At 40.4% G+C, this 21595-nt stretch overlaps 1 protein-coding gene across 1 annotated transcript; it reads left to right on the top strand.

The window, feature by feature from the left end:
* Nucleotides 1–19808, top strand: c1qtnf12 (C1q and TNF related 12). Its single transcript, XM_023297582.3, has 8 exons — nt 1–1130; nt 12758–12862; nt 12975–13086; nt 13264–13448; nt 14962–15070; nt 16353–16446; nt 19048–19126; nt 19205–19808. Exons 1-8 carry the CDS (start codon nt 951–953, stop codon nt 19301–19303), a joined length of 963 nt encoding a protein of 320 aa, XP_023153350.2. The 5' UTR covers nt 1–950; the 3' UTR covers nt 19304–19808.
* Nucleotides 19809–21595: the final 1787 nt, after the last annotated feature.

Raw genomic sequence — 21595 nt, 5'->3', positions numbered from 1 at the left:
GCAAAGGAGCAACTGAGACCAGAGGGGCAGGGAGTGCAGCAGGCAAAGAGGAACCTACCAGGCACTAAATCTCTGCACATGGACTTGTTGGGACAGTCAGTAGGCAGCACCTGAGAGGCAGAGGAGCTCATACCTGCAGACTTTTATGTTTTGTGATAGGAAGCAGTTTATGCTTCAAGGAGAAAAGGAGAAGACTGTGCATAGATCAATACTGGACCTCATCCATCTCCTCCTGAGCTCTAGTTCTTTCTGCATCCCTGCGGACTCACGGCGTGCCAACAGACGCGCCGGTCTGACCTGCATCTGTAGATGAAAGCCCAACTTGTGCGGCTCGTGCAGCTTTTCCAGCTACCACACCAGTTTGCTGCAGCCTGGATCCACTGCTCAGTGTGAGAGACAGCGGGAGAGAGCGAGGGAAAAAGAGAAGATTGCCATCCATCTCCAGCCCCCACGGCCCACCCTCAGCTTCGGACGCCCCTCCTCTCTGCCTCTTCTTTTGCCCCCTGTACCCCCCGCCACCACCACCACCACCACCACACCCCCACCCCCTCCAACACCTCACCCCCCAACAGAGCAGAAAGCGTGAAAAATCTCACTAATGGGTTTATTTGCTGTCAGATCTGCACCGATCTGTCATTCCCTTGGACCACTCTGCTTGACACATTTCATAGTTGAGTAAGCCTCCTGGCTTTCTGGCTAGACTTAACAGTGCCCCTGCAACGTTGTGCTGGCTGAGAGCTCATCAACACAGGAGCAACGGCGGCAGCAGTCGGTCTGACAGTCTCGTGGACAGGGAGTCCCTGAAGCTGCATTCCTCCAGTCTCCCTCTCTCCCCGACTTTGTGAGCCTTGTGGGCATCCTCAGCTTCTGTTAACCACACGACTGGTCCTCTCCCAGAAGATTTGGGTTGCTTCTGCAGGGATTCTGGTGCTGATCGAACGAGTGTGAAGATGTGGTGTGGGGCTGGGCCTCTGGCCGTGGTGGCTGCAGTGTTTTGGACTCAGTGTGTCCTTCTGGATGGGGTGGATGCCAAGAAGGAGAGAAAGAGGCCAAAGGAGGCCACTCCACAACACACTGAGACGTACAATGCAACTCTGTCCAACAGTGAAGAGGTCGGTGGAAGCATCAAGGTAGTACATTTATTTTTTTTATAAAGTATAAGTTTATAGTTAAAATATATTTTCTACAAATGTATAAGCTGAAGGTTAAACTTTGAGGCATAACCTGCAGATATATGTGCAGTTTTCTTGTTAGAACAGGCTGTATGCAGATGAAACAGCGTGTGGCAAAGGTAAAAGCTTGGACAGGACAGGTGTGCCCTACCAGGTCAAACCTACGACAGTTTGACGGACCAAAATGTGTTAAACACAAAATGGATGACTTCTGGAGGAATGCAAGGAATGTGGACATCTAAAGGCTGATCAATGCATCAATTAGTGCGCGCTGTGGGTGTCTGCCACCAATTTTCCAGCTTCAAGAGAAAGCAGATGAGATATTTAAAGGTAGCTCATCACTGTAGCAAGAAAGGTAGTTATGAACTAAATCATTTAAAATGAAAAATAGAACATTTAGAGTTTCTATTTTCTAGAGAGACTTGTGGAAAAATGTTGTTTTCATTGGAAACATACTCCTCTTACAAAACGGCATTGCTGTGGTACACTTCCATTTTCAGGAGCAACAGTTAGCCCTTGACTCTGTTATTTATTGGTTTATTGCTGGTGTTGCATATTTGAGAGGGGTTTCCAACAGGGTGTTTGTTTTGCTTTCAGCCCACCCATTATGTTGGCATTCTCATGTAACCCTCACTGCCCTATATACCAGCCTTCACTTCTGCTCCCACCACGCAGTCTGGCAGTAACCTCCACCACCTTTCCCCCCACCTTGAAGCCTCGCAGTGAGGTCTCCTTTGTATCTCTAAGAACACTTTGTAGGTGGTTGTGGCCTGGTGGTGTTTATTTGACTTGGTTCGCTCTGTAAAAGCAGCAGCTATGAAGGATGACCTTGTATCAACCCGGAAGCTTGCCGAAGATTGCACCCCACTGGAATCACTCTCCTCTGGGAGCAGGGTGTCTTCACAGTGCCTTATAGGCCGTGATGTAATTCCTGGGAAAGTTAGGTGGGCAGATATTTAAAGACCTGTGGCGATGTTGTTCCCAGCCCATTGATTCTGTCATTCACAGGCCTAGTCTGACTCCGCTGTGTCTGGGACATCCGATAGGGGCGGTGTGGCCCTGAAAACTGGGGCAGCATGCCGTGTAAGCCCCTCACAAAGCCCCATAGAAAGGGTCCTGAAAGGGAACACCTCGGTGAGGATTAGCCCCCTGTGCCTCCCTCTCTGACATTCTTTTCATCTCATCTCCCACAATCAGACGGTAATGACATAATCACTCTTAAGACGCAGTGTTATGCCAGGGAGTGTCTTTGCCAAGCATTGTCACCTCTGATGGAACCTGAGATTTAAGCTTGACATCTGTGGAAGTGGTTGTATTCAAGGTTGCATTTGTTGGTGCCACTCAATCTGGGATTCTGTTTAAGGGAATAAAAAAAAGAAAAAGGCATGCCACACACTAAGAAAAGTGGTAAACTTGCTTTTCTTGGGTAGTTTGTAAGTTTATCCTATTACACATCTGTTAGGTCTCAGAGAAAACAACACGTCCATTGGAGCTGTCTTGGCAAGCAATTTGTATTCTCAAACAAGCCAAACATTTACTCTCCCAATTTACATTTTTTTCCCTTGTGCCCAGTGGAAACAGTTCTTATGATGGCATTCGCTTTCTATCTGACCAATCCCGTGTGTGGGCTGCTGGCAGCATGCAGTCGAACTCTGCATTCCTCTGGAGATTTTCCATTTGAAAGTGATCACAACAGTGAGGTGTGGAGTTGTGCTGCGAGCGGAATTTTTTTAATGGGATGATGAACATTTTAAACAACGGTGATCCCTGTGAACCGTCACGTTGTGCAGTTTTAGAGCAGTGTGTCAAAGGTGTGAGCCTTTTTGCTCTCCACTCTAAAGATGAGAGGAATCTGTCACTGTTGAGAGCGGTGAGGGATCTGTGATGGCTATAATGGAGGGAGTCAAGTCAAACATCACGCCTGGCGTGTTGAGTAATGGCTGGGTTTAGCCTGAGGCAAGGGTTTTTGTTTCCTCTCTCTCATCCTTAGTGATGATTAATGCAACGACTTGTGGGACCTTTTGGATCAACCTACACATATCAGACAAGGCCAAGTCCCAAAGGAAACAGGGCCACTGTGAGAGTACACACCTCTTATACACTATCAATGGTGTGAACTACCTCTAGTCTGTGGGGCATGCAGCAAAGTCTGCTTTCCATATGCCATACAAAGGTTATGCTTGTATAACATTGCAAAATAACCTAATTAAGTTGATTGAAAGAGAGTGAACAAGATACAAATAATCAACAGTCATTAAATCTGAAATGTACAAGTAAAATAAACCACAGTGTTGCATTGTGGTTTTACCTCACAGACACAGAGCTGCTGTTTTATTTGGATTTTGTTTCATTTACAGCAGCTTCAGATTGATGCCAGATTTATTGAAATCCCTTAATCTTGCCCGATTCTTTTCACGTGCTGGTCATGTTCCTGAATTTCTGCAATTTACAGGCAACTTGTCAACTGTGGCTTCATGTAATAACAACTGTAGTGCTCATTCATTTACATAAGGTTTTATGTTGTTATTGACAGCAGAGAACAATGTTTAAGATTCAACACACAGATGCATATAAAGTACAGCAATGTGAGAAATTGTTCAATATAAGTGCTTAATTTTCTGTGTAAAAAGAATAAATAACATTTTTAAAAGAACAGTATGTAAAATTTAGGGGGGATCGATTTACTAAGATGGAATTTAGTATTCATAATTATGGCTTTATTAGTGTATGGTCGCCTTTAATTCCGGTAAATTTTTGTGTTTTTGCTAGTTTAGAATGAACATTTCATAAAAACGAATGGCCACTTGAGGTTGGCTTCAAAAGTGAGTCAATTCTCATGGACTTCCAGGTTTAGATGCCCAACTTTACAGCAGAAATTAACATGTTTACAGCCTGGTACAAAAACAGTTTTGGTCTCTATAGCTAATTTACTCATTCATGACAAATGTACAAGGGGTAAGTTTTTATGTAACACTGGTTTGAATTATATTCAGATTTAAAATCATGTACAATTAAGGCCATGACTGCTTTGAATGGCAGGCAGTGCTGTCATAGGACATCGTCTTTGACCCAACTCAGCTTCAGTCATGCGCTACCTCTTTGCTCATTTTTGGATTAGCCAAGAATTAGGAGGAGTCAGACACTGCTAGGATGGCGATGACCAAAGCCACCATGCTGAGCTTTGAAACCCTTCTTTGGGAAACCTGTGGGTAATGCCATGGACGGTTCTTCCATCTTCATTTGCAATCAACGGTTTTCACGTTGAAGTGACAGCCACCATAAGTTGTCCCTAACACTACAACCTAACAGATACCTCTAAATTCTACGTACTGATCCTTTAACATCTCGGGAACTAAGCTCATTCACATGATGATTAACTAATAGGTGGTTGGCCTAGCTTAGCTTGGCATGAAGACTGGAAACAGATAAAAACATAGAGCCAGAGGTTACACAATCTGCCTCCTCGCATCCACAAAGTCATCAGTTTACAAGTAAAAACACTTTACATCTTGTCTGTTTATTCTTCACAATTTTTTTTTATTGAATTTTATTAAATATTATTAAATATTGTTGACATTGTGGTTCTGTCAGACAGAGCCATGCCAACTCTTTCCTCCCGTTTCCAGTCTTTATGCTATGCTAAGGTAACAATCAGCAGCTACAATCAGATTTAGTATACAGTCAGCTCAAGAAGTTCGACAAACTCTTGGCAAGAAAACAAGCACAACATTCTCTGGTATTGCCTTCATATGAAACACTTTTGAGTTTCAGTTTTACAGTTGTATTTTATACCTTTACTCCCTGTTTGTGTCACCATTTATTTTATTCCTCCAAGTGCTTCTGACATCATTTGCTCAATTAGTTGCATAAAAATATAAAAAGAAATACCCTATGTACTTCTGTACCATCGTCCAGAACCACAAATGAATCATATAAAAGGAGGAGGATCTAAGACCTCCTACCTTAATGTTCTGCCCACAGTCAAACCATTTTGCAAACCTGTACCTGAGATGGAACTGAAACACTGGAGCTTTTCAACAGCTCATTTTACCTACCACAGGGAAAATGAGCACTCGCTCCAATTTCAAAGCTATAATTTGTACACAAAACAGATGTGACACAGCGATCAAAGTTTCTCTCAGCTTATATGGCCTTTTAATATCAAGAGGAAACCGAGGTTGTCTCTGCCGATTTCTGAAGCATAAACACAAATTTACTCACTTTCTCTCACACAAAAGAAATGCATCTTTGTTGGGACAACAGTAAAGTTGTTGGAAACAGCAACTTAAAATCAGGCCACATTATGAGAAACACGTTCAGCCGTGTCATTATATAACAACTACATTTCATTTACACTTCCAAATGTGTTCCTGCAACGTTTGCTGAGCTAATAACAGCATCCTCTCAGTGTGACAGAGTAATTATGTTTTGCACACGGTGCTTGAAAATTGAGTAATAATACAGTGAAAAGAAGGCAGAGTCAACATTGCATGCCTAACTGTATTTAGCTCTTTGGCGATAAATCCTCAAGGCAATCTTTGTCTGTGAAGTGCAGCGGTGGGGAACACGGGGGCGGATGCATGACGACTGGGATGCACGCAGGTTAGCAGGATCCCCTCGTCCCACACAGCCCGGGGATCCCTGCCTCCCGGGGCGACGTTGGCTCAGCGTTAGGCCCTTCCACCCATGCATGGATGACTGCACAGGGAGCAGTACAGCAATGTAAAAACAAGGGATTATAGTAGGCTCTCCATCATCCTGTCCAACCTTAAACCTGCATGTGCAACATTTTTATCAGCAGCAAAAACTTTCATGTCGTCCGCGGTGTACGAACAGGTAGAAAAACAGATAACACTCGAGCGAAAATGAGATAAGTTCCACTGTACACGGGGAAGAATTCAGGAGCTGCCTGCAGAGGAGTAGAGTTTCAGTATCTGGTTGCAGCCCCAGAGACATGTTTTAACAGTTGTGTTTGTGTTTTTGGTGGCACGTTGCCCCAGGGAAATATTTCCCATTTTATTGCTTCAAATAAATTCAAGCTAATTTTCCCCAAACTACATGACAAACACAGTTAAAGCAGTGCATGTAGACGAGTTATTTATGCACATCCAAGTCATGCTTTTTTTGATAGTAAAATAAAGCTTTCTGTGAATGCTCAACAATGATTATAACTGATTTACTAATTGATCCAAAAACTGTAAATTCACTGTGCTAAAAATAATCTCTCTACACTTTTATTGCAGGCTGTGGGTATCTGGCACAATGAGTGTAACAAAGTAAGCCCACTCAAATAATAAAAGGTAGAATTTTTAGGGCACTCACAAGTCAATATTCCTTCTTTATAGTAGCTCAGCTACAGGTCAGAAGCAACTGTGCATTCATGTGTCAGCCATAGTTACTTTTCCGATCAAGAATTTACATAAAAGACAGACAAGCTGCAAACATTTTTGGCATTTCCAACGCAGACATTTTGCCTCTAAGCTTCTCAGATGAGCTCATATACTGTGTGAGGCCCATGTCCAAAATATGAATACAAATTTGTGCAGAAAGTCTTAGCCTGTGTTTCTTTATTCCCACCCCATAAATCATCTCTTGACCGCTCATATTTTTTGCAGCCCTTCGACAGGGTCTGACAACTCCACAAAACTAGCTAACAGTAAACAAATAATTAAAAAAACAAACAAACAAACAAAAAAAAAAAAACCCAGCCTCAACCAACTACAACTAACACTCTCAAAAATAATAATGTAACAATCAGATGTATTTTTTTCTGATAGTACCTCTGTATTTTTACATAAAACTACATTGAAACATTTTGGGAGATTTTCTTATTGGCTTTCATGCTGAACATTTCCTCCTGTCTGTCAGATAAATATAAGGTCAGCCCATTAGTTTTGCTTAGCATAAAGACTGGTATTGGGGATAACTCTATCCAAAGTCACACAGAAACCGCCAAAAACGCCAACTTGATCAGTAAAAGTACGTAGTTTATGTAAAGATTAAACAAATGAGATATAATGTGTTCATTCCTGAGCTTTAAGGAGGATTTAGCTACCTTTGGAGATGGCTGTGTCCAGTCTTTATGCTAAGCTAAGCTAACTAGTTGCTGGCCATAGCTTCATATTTAGCAATCAGAGAAGAGAGGCATATCAAACAATGAGCTCCTTGCTAAAATGTTTAACTCATCTTTTAAGTAAAGTTTTGGATGCAAGATGATTGCTGGTGCAGTACTTTAATGTTTTTGTATTGCTAATATTATATTTTAAATATATTTTGCTGAGATTTGCTTGACATTTTACAAATTCGCATTTGGCAAATTGGAGAGTTTTCTTTTGGAAACCACTAATGGTTAGCTTATCTTAGCATAGCATAAACCTTGAATTAGATGTTTTTATGTGAGTCTAAGTATATTGTATTTTTCGTATGGATTAAACAAATGATATATAAGTTAACAACTGAGATTTAGAGGTTTTGGAAGGGTGATTTTGTCAGCTTTAGCCATAGCCAAGAGTTTTCACTTGTCAAATAAGTGGCAGTTAGCTTAGCTTAGCAGAAAGACTGGAAACACATGGAAACAGCTAGCCATGCTTTGTCCAAATCTTGTCATCGACATGCGATTGCCAAAACAAACAACACAGACTTCTCGAAGTGATATACTGACAGTTTACCATAAAACTGCAATATATATTTTTTGTACACATTTATGAAAATGATAATAATCGCAGTTATTAAGTTTTAGAGGTGCTGGTAGATGCATTTTCTACCTCTGGACGGTTGGACAACTGCTTCCAGTCTAGTTACATATTTAGCAGACAGCCAGTGACGATGATATTAACCTTCTTTCTTCAATAAAGCAAATAAGCATATTCATTGAAGTACTGTACTATTCCTTTACGTAAAACTTTAGATTATAATGGAGTAGATCGACATGTGTAAAGGTGCTTTTACTTTAGTGAAGTTCTGGAAACGCCTTGTACCTGTGGACATGATGTATTTTATTCTCAAGACCTGAGCCTCAGTAATGTGGAGTGATTTAGAGCCCCTTCAACGAGGATAAACTGTCTGGAAGATTTAACGTTTCTCACCTTTAGACAGAATACCTGACACATTCTCGCGGTCTGTGCTGGGAAGGCGTGCGCTCACACCTGCCGACAGACGAGGCCACTTTGAGGCACTCACACACCAGTGGTGATCAAAGCCAGAGCCCTGGTGTTCTTCATCAGCTCTCAGACTGATACCTGGATCTGCTCCCTCCCCACTTTGTTCACGACTTGTACGTGCTGATACGGAGCTATGCGAGGGAATCCATAGTTTACTTTATTCCCCAGTCAATAGCAGCAAGTGAGAGATTGAATGCCTCTGACAGGTTTCTCTGTGTCATCAAGCAATATGGTTTTCATGTCTGCATGTGTGGAGTCTTTGAAGTTCTCGGCCCGAGACAGACGCCCACCTGCATACAATGAATCAGACAATTTTTGGCAAGTGGCGTGAGCCATGCCAGCCGTCACTAGTGCATGTGTCTCACTGATAGTACACATAGGCAAGAAAAAAAACACAGTGTGTTTAAAGGTAAGAGCTGAGCATTCCTTAAGCTGATGATTAAATTATTTATACAATGATTTGCTGTTATGTTTTGCTCAGAAATGAAAGTAATAATTACCTTGGTCATAGCCTTTCTTCCCTGAGCACAGAAAATCCTTCAGGGCAAGGGTTTAATGGTTTAATTACAATGGCGTGTGTTAAAGAGGGTAACAAGCTCAGAGTATGGATGATTTCCTGGCAATGATATGCTGTCTTTTTTATTTTTACATAGGGAATGGAAAGATGTGTAATTACAATTCACGTGTGGGCCGACTTGAAAAGATAAGGCAGTCATCTGTGACACTGACTTTAGAACAAATGTTCACCGCCACCGGCTTTCATAATTACCTGATAAGTGTCTTTTAGATCGAACTAAGAGATCCAAGATTGTGAGGGTTTTATTATATCACAACTACCGACAAAGAAACACCACCTTAACCTTCACTCGTCAACATGTTAATATTCATTTAAGCTCATAGAACTGATATTGTAAAGCAGTAGTTCCATATTTTTGATATTTAGATACGAAAATTGAAACTACTTTTATGTTTAAAGGATAAATTAGAGAGAGCAGCTAGTTGGCATCATCAGTTTTTCTTCCTTACTGAGAACACAGAGCAACTTTCACAAATTCTCTCAAGTGTCTCATAGGATCCATGGTTTTGGCGTCACAGCTGTGAGCCTGTTTCTGACTAAATTTGGTGGTATTTTTTCAGGTGGAAATTTGAAAAAGTAGCCTTTTGCTTAGTAGGTTAAATTGCATTGAACGGCTGACTTTGGCTAATATAAGGTATCTGTGTATGTTTGATTTTCCATGTTATTAGGCAGAGAAATCTGAGTTTGCCTAAACACAACTTAGATGTTGATGTACAAGTTACAAATCTGTAATTACATTTCCAGTATGACATGACACCCACATGTAAACTTTGGATTTTGTATGCATAAAACAAATTATAATATATTGCTCAGTGAGTTTTATAGGTGCTGATAGGCAGATTTTGTTACCTTTGCAGAGCCAGGCTAGGCTCCAGTGTTCAAGCTAAGCTAAGTTAACCTGCTACTGGCATTAACATAATAAGCTGACAGATATGGGAATGATTTCGATCTTTTCACCTACATTTCAGCAACAATTCCTTTTAACTCTTACAGAACTGCAAAAATGCCAAATTTAAGCCTAAACTTTTTAGAGGCGTCCATGCACTTAGAACAACCAAATCTCAAGCAATCTCAAAATGACTAATTTCACGCAATCTACTAAAAACTAGTTAATGCACAAGACGCTTATAGATACACATGTCCCTTCTATCTAGTTAAAAATAATTCAAATAAAGATAAAGGTTCTTAGCAAGACAAGGCAAGTGACTGTTTACTCTAATAATAAGATAGTCCTTTTAGTTCTAAAAACAACACTAATCAGATTTTTTTACCTAAATATAGGATTGTTGCACTAGGTCAGCTCTGTAGTCTTTGCAGTGTATGCTAACAAACATGAAAAATTGACATGGCAAGGGAAAAAGGATTTTATCCAGCAGGCCTCCAGCCTTATGGAAACAGTATTGAGTGGTGTAAAAGTACTCTTGACCAAATCAGGCTGGCTTTTATCTGTTTCCAAGCCTCAAAATCACAACAAAAACACAGAGCAATCCGACATACAGCCAGCGCAGCGCTTGTTAAGTTTATTTTGTCTGCTGTCAGAGAGAGGAGAAAGACAGACAGAGAGTGAGGGTGCTGCAAATCCCAAACATAAAAAACATACGGTACTTTTATTCCAGCATATTGAAAAGACAAACAAGGAGTGACTTTGTTGCGGTGGAACAAGAGGCAAGTCTTTAACAGTGAAGAAAGGGGCATGTTGGTTTAGCAGATAAGTGATCCGTGTCCTGCTGCCAAACCTAAACAAATTCCATTTCAGACAGCTCACCTCCATGCCTCGTCTTTATCTCCTCTTCTATCTCAACTGAAGGCTCTTGACATCTGGGGAAGGGTTAGGGTAAGATTTGAGCTTGCTGTAATTGGAATTCATTCAGACTGACATTTTAGCAAAATGAAAACAAGCCAGTTGTAGCACTATGCATAAAAATGCTGCTTCCAGAGCCCTTCTTGATTTCTTATCTGCTGAACAGATCCCAGGCTCCTATACAGTAATTCATCATAAATGAGTTAGTTCAGTGCATACACCCCGATTAGAAAACAGACTCACAATCTACAACATACCCCAGCCTTGTATACATGCTGTATATACATATGTTATCTTGCTTATTAGAATTTCCATCGTTACGTTACTCAAACGAACAGTATTAATAAAAGAAAACACTAGTATGTCTCTGTGTGAGGGAGAAAGTGTTGGCCCCTTTGACATGTTGTTATAAACTACAGTAATTGAGGCCTGCGGTCCACAGAATCACACATAGACAGGCAGACTCATTTTTCACCAGGGTGCTCATGGAAATTTTCATGCGCTGTAAAAAATAACTTGACACGGTTTGTTTACATTCATCCGAGCCTGTTGGGCAAACAAGACATGACGTGGCACCTGAGTGAATTATCTGGAGTGAAAAAATAAGCACAAAATGAAGCTTTCAGTGGAGAATGGTGACTGATGGCACATTGAGAAGCCTTGCAGTCAACCAGGGAGGGGAGACAGAAGGGAAGAGGTTTCCCTGTTTGACCTTTGCTGGTGTCTGGCTCCATTTAATTGTATCTTAGGGCAAGCTTTTCCAAAGATAGTTTAAAGGAACAAGTAATGGCACATTTGACTCGGGTCGTTTGCATCATATCCCGACACATAAAATGCATAATTATCTAGTAAACAGCACATTCTCCACAGGCTTACAATACTGCGGTGCTTTCTAACTGATATTAGGTTGTCTGACATCACTTCAATTGTTCTTGATTATGCCATAATTTTCCTTGATAGTCTATTTCATAAACCTGCAGAACTTTTGTCTCCCCCTTCTGTCAGTGAGAGTAATTACACAAATATTGTTGACACGCTTAGGAAATGCTTTTCTGAGATTGTAATTCTTCTTCTGGAGCATTAGAAACTTTTTCACGGACAGTTTCTACGTTTTTCTGAAATACTCCTATTTGCAGTCGCTCCTCTCTTCACTTCTGCCAAATCGGTCTGTGCTGGCTGACATGAAACACATCGCTACTGGTGTGCCGGTGCCAGAATGTCGACACTGACACCAGATTTAAAACTGCAAAATACAGAGAGTTACTAGTTACTGAAAAGCTAAATAAGCATTGTGTGAACTTTTGGCAAGGACTTGAATGGAATGGATGTTCATTATATGTATAGATAGATTAGAAGATAGATTACATCTTTATTGATCCCGCAGCGGGGAAATTTTCAAAGTTCCGCCCTCCAGCTTTAAATGATCCTATTATGCACATTCGTACATTTCTATTGTTATTCTGGGGGTCTACAATATGTTTACATAACTTAATGGTCACTTTATTTGGTCACACTGTACATTGCTACAGCAACTCTTTCCAGCCTCTGTCTGACACACTGTATTTTAGCTTGTATTTTTTTTAGGACGTCCTTAACGATAAAGCTCAGTTGCCACAGATTGGTCAACTAACCAGACAAAAGATAGGTAATGTTGGTTATGTACCATATTCCCACACATCTGAGTCAAAGCAGAGAGACTTAGCCCAGGCAGATGCAGTTCTAGCGTGGAAATAATTTTCAGACTGTATGGAAGCTGCTCATTCTTTGTTTGGGGGCTAAACTAGCCAGTAGACAGCTGTAATGCAAATGTGTTACATGGTGGTATAAACAGGTAACAGAAGAAAAGGCTGGAATTCAAAAGACGTTTTTTCTGTTGAAGAGAATAAATCCCTTTCGCTTGGACTCTGATTTTTTGTAGCTTTACAGACCTTTTAAATGTATAAAAGCTGTAACAGTAAAAATGATTACCCAAAAACAATAATCTAAACTCTTAAATACTCATAGTGGCCCAATATTTTTAATTTGTTTGTTTATTTTTGTTCTACAGATTTCTGATCACCAGAGGGTGGATCCACTGGGGTCATGGATGGATTTTGTTAAAAGACCAGTTGGAAACTTCCCTGGAAAGTGTCGCAAACGCAAACGGCCCCTGGTAAACTGCAGTTTTTCCAAACACTTGTGCTTTTACTCATCTTATGTACAGCACTTGATTTTCAGATCTAGTTTGATGCATGACAATGTTTTGTACATTTGTCGTTCATTAGCCAGGCCCACCTGGTCCTCCTGGTCCTCCTGGTCCCCAGGGACCTCCTGGCTCTCCTGGGGCTGAAGTGACCCAAGAGGTTCTTCTCCAGGAGTTCAAAGAGATGATTAAAGGTAGAAGCATGTTGATTTTACAGTCCAGGCACATTTCAGCTCCTCTTTAGGCTACAAGGTTGTTCTCTTGTCAATTTCGAAAAGAAGACCTATATTTGTATACGCACAATTTCCTGACAGAATAGTTTGAAATTTTCCCTGAAATCATTCTGCAGTGTAATAATCTGTTTTTGCCAGAGGCTACAGAGAGGAGAGCAGCAGCACTCGACAGACAAACCAGCCCCAGCCAGTTACCTACAGCCCTCCTCACCCTGGAGGGGATGACCTCCTACCGCCGAATAGAAGAGGCTTTCCACTGCAAGCTCAAGGGACCTGTGGTGGTGGACAAGAAGACTCTGGTGGAGCTCCAGAACTTTCAGACAGTAAGTTTGTTTAAAACTAAGTAAATGTTTATGAATTGGTTTGGTTTCTCTCCCTGTTTGAGGCTGAAAAAGTAAAGTTTTGGCTAATCCTCCTCTGCATGGTTACGTGCTTTGTGCCTGTGCCTTTTGAGTCTGAGCGGTCTTTGAGAGTGTTTGGTAATCGTTGCTTATGTTGCTGCATGTGGGAGAATTATGAGCGGATCATCCCCTCACTGGTAACTGGCACTGGCAAAGCCTGCAGTGCCACTCCGAGACTCAGACTGCCTCTTTGGTCAAAAATATCTACTTTTTCAATTCTACACATCATGGGCGGCATACAAAAGGCACTCTGTCTCTGACTTGGAATAAAGTGTGGAGAGGACAGAAATAGACACTGTTTGAAACAGCATGCTGTAGTGGAAGAACTATGCCCTGTTAGGATGGGCTGACAAGGCTGGAGGAGGGAGGATTAAGCAACACTGTGTTCGTGAAGACGTGTTACTATGGCTTTGGAAAGTTATGTTTCAAAGTTAATGCAGAGTCAGAAGTTAAGAGGCACAGAATGAAGAACATAAGGATGTAGAAGATTAAAATGGGCCATTATCAGCCACACATAAACACCACACTGTTCTCATTTCTACATATAGGATCTGGACTAGTCCTGTGCTTGAAAATGTGCACATAGTTAGAAACATTTCTAACCTATTGTAGCTCTGCCTTAAGCCCTCTAGGATTTTGATTATCATTGTTCATTTCAGATTCTGCTTGTTCTGCATTGATGGATACCAGTTTTCTTGCTCGTACAAACAATTCCTGCGACTGTATATAGAACTTGCCCTATGCTTGGTCACACCATCAAGTGGAATAGCAAAATTCCTCCATAGAGCCGCATAAAACACATGGTTCAGCTAGAAGGTTGCAGTCCTCCACCAAGTCCAATGCAGTCTTGCAATTTTAAGAAGAGTGGTGTGAATCCACAACAAAATTTAATGCATTATTCGTTTGCACATGCTCCCCCTTCTCACCAAATTTCATGAAAGTTTTCCTGGTAGTTTTTGCATGAAGGGCAAACAAAGCTCTCTCGACTTTGTCTCCCACTAAGGGGACAATAAGTTCTCATGTTTAACAATTCTTCTTCTTTACAGAAGTTGATACTCAGAGGAGGTTAAAAAAAGTGAAATGCAGCTAATAAGCCACACTAGCTTCCTCCATTTTGACTCCACTTTTGTCCATTTGCCTAGACGGCTTGCTGTTGGTCGTCAGTGCGAACTAGCCAGTCAGAGTTCATCAAAACTGATTAAGTTTACTTGCAGTGATTTAACTGCACAACCATCTTAGCAACACTTCTTGATTTTACAAATGGTGGTTTGACTCTGATTTTAGGACTAGTCCTGCTAAAGTGTCCTTGAGTAAGACACTAAGCATCTACCATGTGCTCTGCAATTGAGCTTTTCTTTTGAGGTCTCGGCTGAGGGACCGATTCATTGTAGCCATCAAATGTGCACACAGTAATATGGTTTTCCTTTGTTTTCAGCCACCGGCTAAAGGAGCATTCCTCAGAGGGTCAGGAATGGACCAGTCTACAGGGAGGTTCACAGCTCCCATCACTGGGATCTACCAGTTCTCCGCTAACGTCCACATTGGTAAATCTCATGTATGGAGTATTACATGTACTGAAGCCCTACAGGCCACGTGAGAGTTAAAGGCGTTCATGCTCCTGCTGGATAATTGCGTATCCAGTTACATCCTCTTTTAATGGTGGGGGTGCCAACATATAGCTGTGTTTTGACACAGAAAGAACAAACAAAAGGCAGCATTTGTAGGTTGGGGGGATAGTGGTTGTGGCATAAGTTAGATAACTTTCAGAAAACTGGAGTTCGAGACCAAAATTAACAACCATTTAATGTGCTGAAAAGGTCAGAATCAGGCAAAACTGTTCAAGTTAGCCTGTTATAAGTCTTATTGGTGCAGAGAGTTTACTGTCAAGCATTGCCTAAAATAGCCACAGAGCACTTTTGATTCTGCAGAATTTTGTGCGCTATTAATTAAAGAATATTATAGTCTGTAAAATTTAAATTCTAGTTAATATGGCAACAACAATGGTTACTGTGAATAATAATAAAGATGTTTTAACAGATTACAGAAATCTGATGGTAGCAGACATTCACTCAACGGCCTCTTAGACAGCAATATGACAAGATGAACAACTGGAGTAAAAGTTTATAGTGCAGCCAAACAAACTCCATTTGTTCAATCAAGAACTCATCCATGCTACAAGCAGCTGGGACATGATTTTATGCAAACAGATGAAAGGCGATGGTTATCTCGCAGGAAAAGGCTGCAACTCTTTGTGCAATAGCTCACTGTGGTTCCTCCTTCTGATACCATCACTTTCTGCAATATTTAAAAACAGTCCCTCTGTCAAAATGCAGACATTGATGAATGTTTTTGAGTTATAATTGGATTTTGGATCTACAATTGCTGTCAGCTTGAACGCTGGTAATAAATAGATTACATTTCCAGTGACTGCCTCACAATAAAAGTCAGCCTATGGTTCAGTTTTATGCTTTTAATATGAATTAGCACTATTGGGATATATTTACGGTTTATTTTATTATATATTTAAAATAACTGTAAATATCTTCCAATACTGTGTGAGGCTGGCATTTTTTATTATTAGTCTGGATATTTAAAGCAACCAGTAACTAAAGTTATGAAATGAATGTAGTGGAATAAAAAGTACAATACTTGCCTTGAATCTTTATCTGTGGAAATGCAATACTTCACCTGTTTTCTATATGAGAAGGTCAGTGTAGAATGTTTTCTTACACTGTATTTAGAAATTATCACGGCTGATTAATGACATCCAAAAGGGAACATATGTTTTGGTGAGCCACTATGTTTATTGGATTTTTGTGATTACAGATCACAATGAGGTGAAGAGGAGCAAGAGTCAGCTGAAGGCCAGAGACAATGTTCGGGTGTTGATCTGCATCGAGTCCCTCTGTCACAGATACACGTAGGTATTCTGTAAGACTGTTCAATATGCTGGAGACGAGACTCCTGCGAACACATCCCCTGAATCTAAATCATATATAAGCCACCTAACACCATGGTAACCATGTGGTTTGCATTTGTTCTGGCATGCTGCTGAGTAATAACCCCACCGATCACCAGTAAGAGTTAATAAAAATGATCTTGAGAAGTCATTAATCTGACTGCAACGACCACACTTTGCATTCTTGACATTCTTGTTTTGACAGTTTGTTTACTTTTTCCTTAGTACTGTGATATTTTATTGGTGTTTAATGCTGCCTCAACTTTCACCACAATTTATGAGCTGTTAAAGGTGTTGTCTGTTACACTTTGTATGGAACCAGTTTGGCATTTCCTGTATAAAAGCAGAGCCCGTCTTTAAAGGAAATGTCCTCTCATTTAGAGCCTTCGTCCCTGTCGCCTAACTAATCTTTATAGACTCACCTTTGACACTGCAGGCAGCCTGTTACATACAGCAGCTCAACAGTGAAATGCCCTTGTTTGTAATGAGGGAGGCAGATAATGAAGTATCTGATACAGTGGACCTACAAGGCAAAACATTACAAACCCAAAACGATTCTGCCTTTTCCAGTATTTCAAAAATTTCTATTTACATAAAGTCAGTGAAAATTGCTGAAATGAATTGCTCCCTACAGTCTCCCCCAGACTGTACAGAGCTCCATAGCCTCCCTTCTAGTGTGGTATAATGAGGGGAATGTATAAATAATATTATTATGATGGGTTACTTAACCCAAAAGAGTGCTTGGCTTTTGCTTTTTCGAGCCAAAGCCCCAGCATGTCTCGCCCTCCCACACATGAAAATGCAGAGAATGTGAAATGAGGCTCATTGTGATGGCAGTTGGAGCAAAGACAAACATGACTGATTTGCCATAAAAATGTAGCATTTTCCACTTAACAGGAGCCAGTGCTCTCACTGTGTGGTTGAAGGCTGCAGCGATGTTACAACCATCTCTGCAGACTCTGTGGGAGCTGAATCACTGAAGGAAAAGCAGGACTTTTGGGAAACATTCATTTTCTTACCAAGAGTTAAATGAGGAGATCAATATCACATACGCGTGCCTGTCCACTAAATATGATGCCACCAGCAGCAGCCAGCTACCTTAGCTTAGCATAAAGACTAGGAATAGGGGGAAACAGCTAGCCTGGCTCTGTCCAAAGTAACAAAATTGACCTCAAAGCACCTTTCATAAGCATATTCAACTTTTAAAGCTGATTGTTTCAAATTTTTATCCTTTGTTTTTAGGTATTTTAGTCAGCTGTTAGTAGTGGCCTCATATGTACCACACAAACAAGACAGTGGCATTTATTTATTTATTGAATTTCCCTTTGGGGATTAATAAAGTTATTGTATTGTCTTATTTATCTTCAAAACTAACTGGAAAGTCTGCACACTATGACTTATGCAAGAAGTGATTATACAGGGGGTGATCAAAACGTACAAGATGTGCCTTTATCAATGAAAAACTGTACCTAATTTAAATTTGGATGTTGTCCACATCAAAGTATTTCCCTGTGAAGCAGCACCGTGCTCGCAGCGCTGATGCTACACTTGTTACTCTCCCTGGAAGTCCTGTTACATAAATATGCACTATTTGTGATGAGCGCTTAATCTCCCAAGCTATCACAAAATACTGATCCTTTAACTTGAATTTCATTTAGGAGAAGAGAAAGAAGTTGCAAGGAGCCCAATCTAGTGAGTAGCATTGGTGGAGGGCAACGACTGTGCTGTTGTGACTAAAAAAGCAGTGCATCATCACTGCAACGTAACATGCACAGCACACTGGAGGACCCACATACCAACGTGCCGTAGTTCAGGTTGTTCCCTCATCCACCTGAGTATGTTACAGTACAACTCTGCCTTGACAGTTTGACCCTTAAGGACAAATTTACGGTGCACAGAAATACTCTTTCTTCTCTTGGTGTTAGCTGAAGACCCACATCTTGTCAGCAGTGATGGTCCTCCACATGGAGGTTGCATCATCCCAGCTGCTGACCTAAAGAATTTGACGTTTTCTTCTCTTCTCCAGTTTTAGGGTTGCAAATGAGCGAGTGGTCACAAAACACGGTGCAGCACAGGTCCGACTGTTAATAGCACCATGTTATGTGGTCTCCTGACAGCAGCTGCTCACATATGTTGTGCATGTGTAACGTACTGTGTGCACCACAAACAGTATCGGAACTTTTGGAGTACGTCTTGTACATTGCATGACATTTCTGGCAAAGTCCCACCGACAACCACACACAGGTGGCGACATTTTTTTGGACTGATTAGTCACCATGGCTACCCATATTACCACAGAAATCCACAACAATAACACTGGGGCATAAACAAGCAATACATTGTTCCTCTGTAAATCCTCACAGAAAACATGTCAAGGAAAAATCCTCATTGATCCTCTCCTCTGACTCTTGGCAAGAAAGCAGTTCTGCATATTTCTCCAATGTCTGACTATCTATTTAATATAAGGCATTTTACACTTGGTTAAACTTAATAAGATCTTGACGAGTACAACTTTGTAAACACAGTATTTATCCAGAAATGTTATTTTTCTGATCATTGCAGTTCACTGGAGATGATTGTTGGATTAGAAAGTAACAGCAAGATATTCACCGTCAGTGTGCAGGGCCTGCTGGAGCTACAGGTGAGCTCAGAGACGCACAAGCATAAAATAGAAAGAAATGTACAATCTTTTAACGTCGGTGTATGTTTTCCTCTGCAGGCTGGGCAGTACACCTCCATATTTGTGGATAACGCAGCTGGTGCTTCCATTACAATACAGAATGGTTCAGATTTCATGGGCATGCTACTTGGTGTATAGCCTTACATGTTAGCAGGGCATCTTCCCAGCCGTCCACTGCTGCCATTTTGTTTCGTTTAATGGACTGCTCATGAGCACCATAACACAGGACCAAATCACAGGGGAGTTTTGAAGGAATGAAGTAAGGCTAACACTGGCTTGGCTGCTTGTCAGATGGTGAAAGGACAATGTGAAGGACTCAAGGACTGAGTTTGTTTTTCACAGTGCACTGCCACTTCCCCCAGGAACTTGGATGCATGTTGCTTCACCAATAAAATAACCTGAAAATAAAACAGATGAATATGTTTGTTACAGTATATTTTTCATGGTTGTTGGAAGACCTTGCAGTAAACCAAGCAGTTTTTTTTAATGTTCTCTGTAGTTTTTGGAAAAGCTAGGGAACAAGAAATAGTACATTTGTGCATTTAATGTATATTGACATATTGTTTTTGTTTATTCTATCTGTTGTGTAAACACTCTCGAACTATTATTTTTTTTGGATTAAAATTCACTTTTATATATGTTATATGGTACATAGACTCTGTGAGTACACTGGACCGTTGAAATACGCTCACGACCTAATCAGGAAGCAGATGTGGGTCTCTGTGTCATCATTTTCAAAAGTCGCAAATTTTCTGAAAATCTTCACCCTGAAAGGAGCTTTCCACAAGGTTCATACTCAGTGCCCTAAAACTGTGTTTGCATGCGAATAGAAGGCCGAAATGCACAGAAGATGCTACATTTTAAAAATACCCATGTATGTTTAGACAAGGTTTATGAAGACCTACAACATGGCTGTAGACTTCTCAGAAATAGAATTGGTTAAGCTATTAAAGAGATGTTTTTGTGTCAGTCAGACATTATTCAGACTCCCTGGATGTAAGATGCAGGAATAACCCTACCACTGACTTCTCCTCCCCTTCTGCTATCTACTTGTTACTTTTTTCAAAATTACCTTTATTACAGGAATCAGCCACCTCTGGCCCGCAACCTGCCACACTGAAAATTACATTTTGCTGAGGATCTTTGATTGTGCAATTGGGCCGCCCAAGGGATTTTTAGTGAATTAGTCATTTAATGACAGCGCTCGCCTTCCTTGTGCAAATGTTCCACTAAAACAATTCCCCCATTTCTATTCCACAGTGTCCCTGATCCTTCGCTTAGCTCCGCCCAATACAACTGTGACTGGTTTTAACAATTACAAACAAGCCAGAGTGTTTCTTCCTCTATAGTGGTCAGACCTTTCTTTTCTGCAGAATGGTCTGACTGTACAAGACTAATCAGGCATTACTGACTTTTAGATTAATGAAGATTACTGATTTATTCAGACAATTCAAAACTGGTGTAGACACACAATATTTATCTAGCATGTGAAACTAGACAGTACAGTAAGTTGCAATTTCCAGACATTTTAATGAAACATTTCTACTATTATTTTCAAAAAATGGAAAAATCATATCTGTCGCTTCTGAATGATGTTTAGGTTAATGGTGCAGCTTCTTAACAGCCTCATCAGTAGCTGCATCATTGGTAGACATCAAAAAGTCCTATGTTAATATGCTATCATCTTGTTATTTGTTATTGCTTGTCTAGTTTAACAAGGTCTCACTTGATGAGATTGTTGCTGACTTTAATGAAAACGCACACGAGATTGACATATTAAATTAGCCTCAGATTAACAGAAAGGGTGTGTGCTTGACAGCGGCTTTCATCTTGTTTTAGTGTGTCAGACAAATCCAAGACCTAAGATTACTCTTGCAGTCCTGTTTGTGTTGTCATTTATATATGGTTCATTTTTTAAAAATTGTATTTTATACTTTTCTTACATACAGATATTTTTAATTTATCATAACTGATACAACAGTAACATTGGAGAGCATTGACTTTTGATATTTATGTTTAAATATAACCGCAGTTTATGGCAAAATGTATCAATCCTGTGTTGATTTACGCTTGTGTGAACTGTTAAAACCACAGGTTAAATTCATATCTTTACCATTTTTATTACTGTAATTTGAAATTAAAAGGTTTAAAAATGCTGCCATTTGGTCTCTGCACATAATAATGATGATTATAGTGATATGAGTTCATTTACACACCTAATTATGTTTTGTATAGTAATCAGTAGCTCCAGGATGGAAATGATCAATATCTTCATTTCACTGAATTACCATCAGAAGGTAGTTGCTTTCTGGAGCTTACTTATTCATGAAAGCAGTGCAACAAAGCTTTTTATGTCTTTGTGGCGTCATCTGAATTGTAAAATGCCCATAATACCTCAAATACCTTTGCTGGCAGGCTGCCAAGTATATC

Source organism: Amphiprion ocellaris, chromosome 8, assembly GCF_022539595.1.
Source record: "Amphiprion ocellaris isolate individual 3 ecotype Okinawa chromosome 8, ASM2253959v1, whole genome shotgun sequence".
NCBI classification, from domain to species: domain Eukaryota; kingdom Metazoa; phylum Chordata; class Actinopteri; family Pomacentridae; genus Amphiprion; species Amphiprion ocellaris.
Note: the sequence above shows the minus strand (reverse complement) of the source record. Positions and strands in the feature narration are given on the sequence as shown.

What these genes read in the sequence shown, in the direction of transcription:
- c1qtnf12 (XM_023297582.3), top strand. Translation starts at nt 951, where the DNA reads ATGTGGTGTGGGGCTGGGCCTCTGGCCGTGGTGGCTGCAGTGTTTTGG. An exon ending in AGGTCGGTGGAAGCATCAAG is followed by an intron (nt 1,131 to 12,757) that starts GTAGTACATTTA and finishes TTTGTTCTACAG; the next exon opens with ATTTCTGATCACCAGAGGGT. An exon ending in AGCTCCAGAACTTTCAGACA is followed by an intron (nt 13,449 to 14,961) that starts GTAAGTTTGTTT and finishes CTTTGTTTTCAG; the next exon opens with CCACCGGCTAAAGGAGCATT.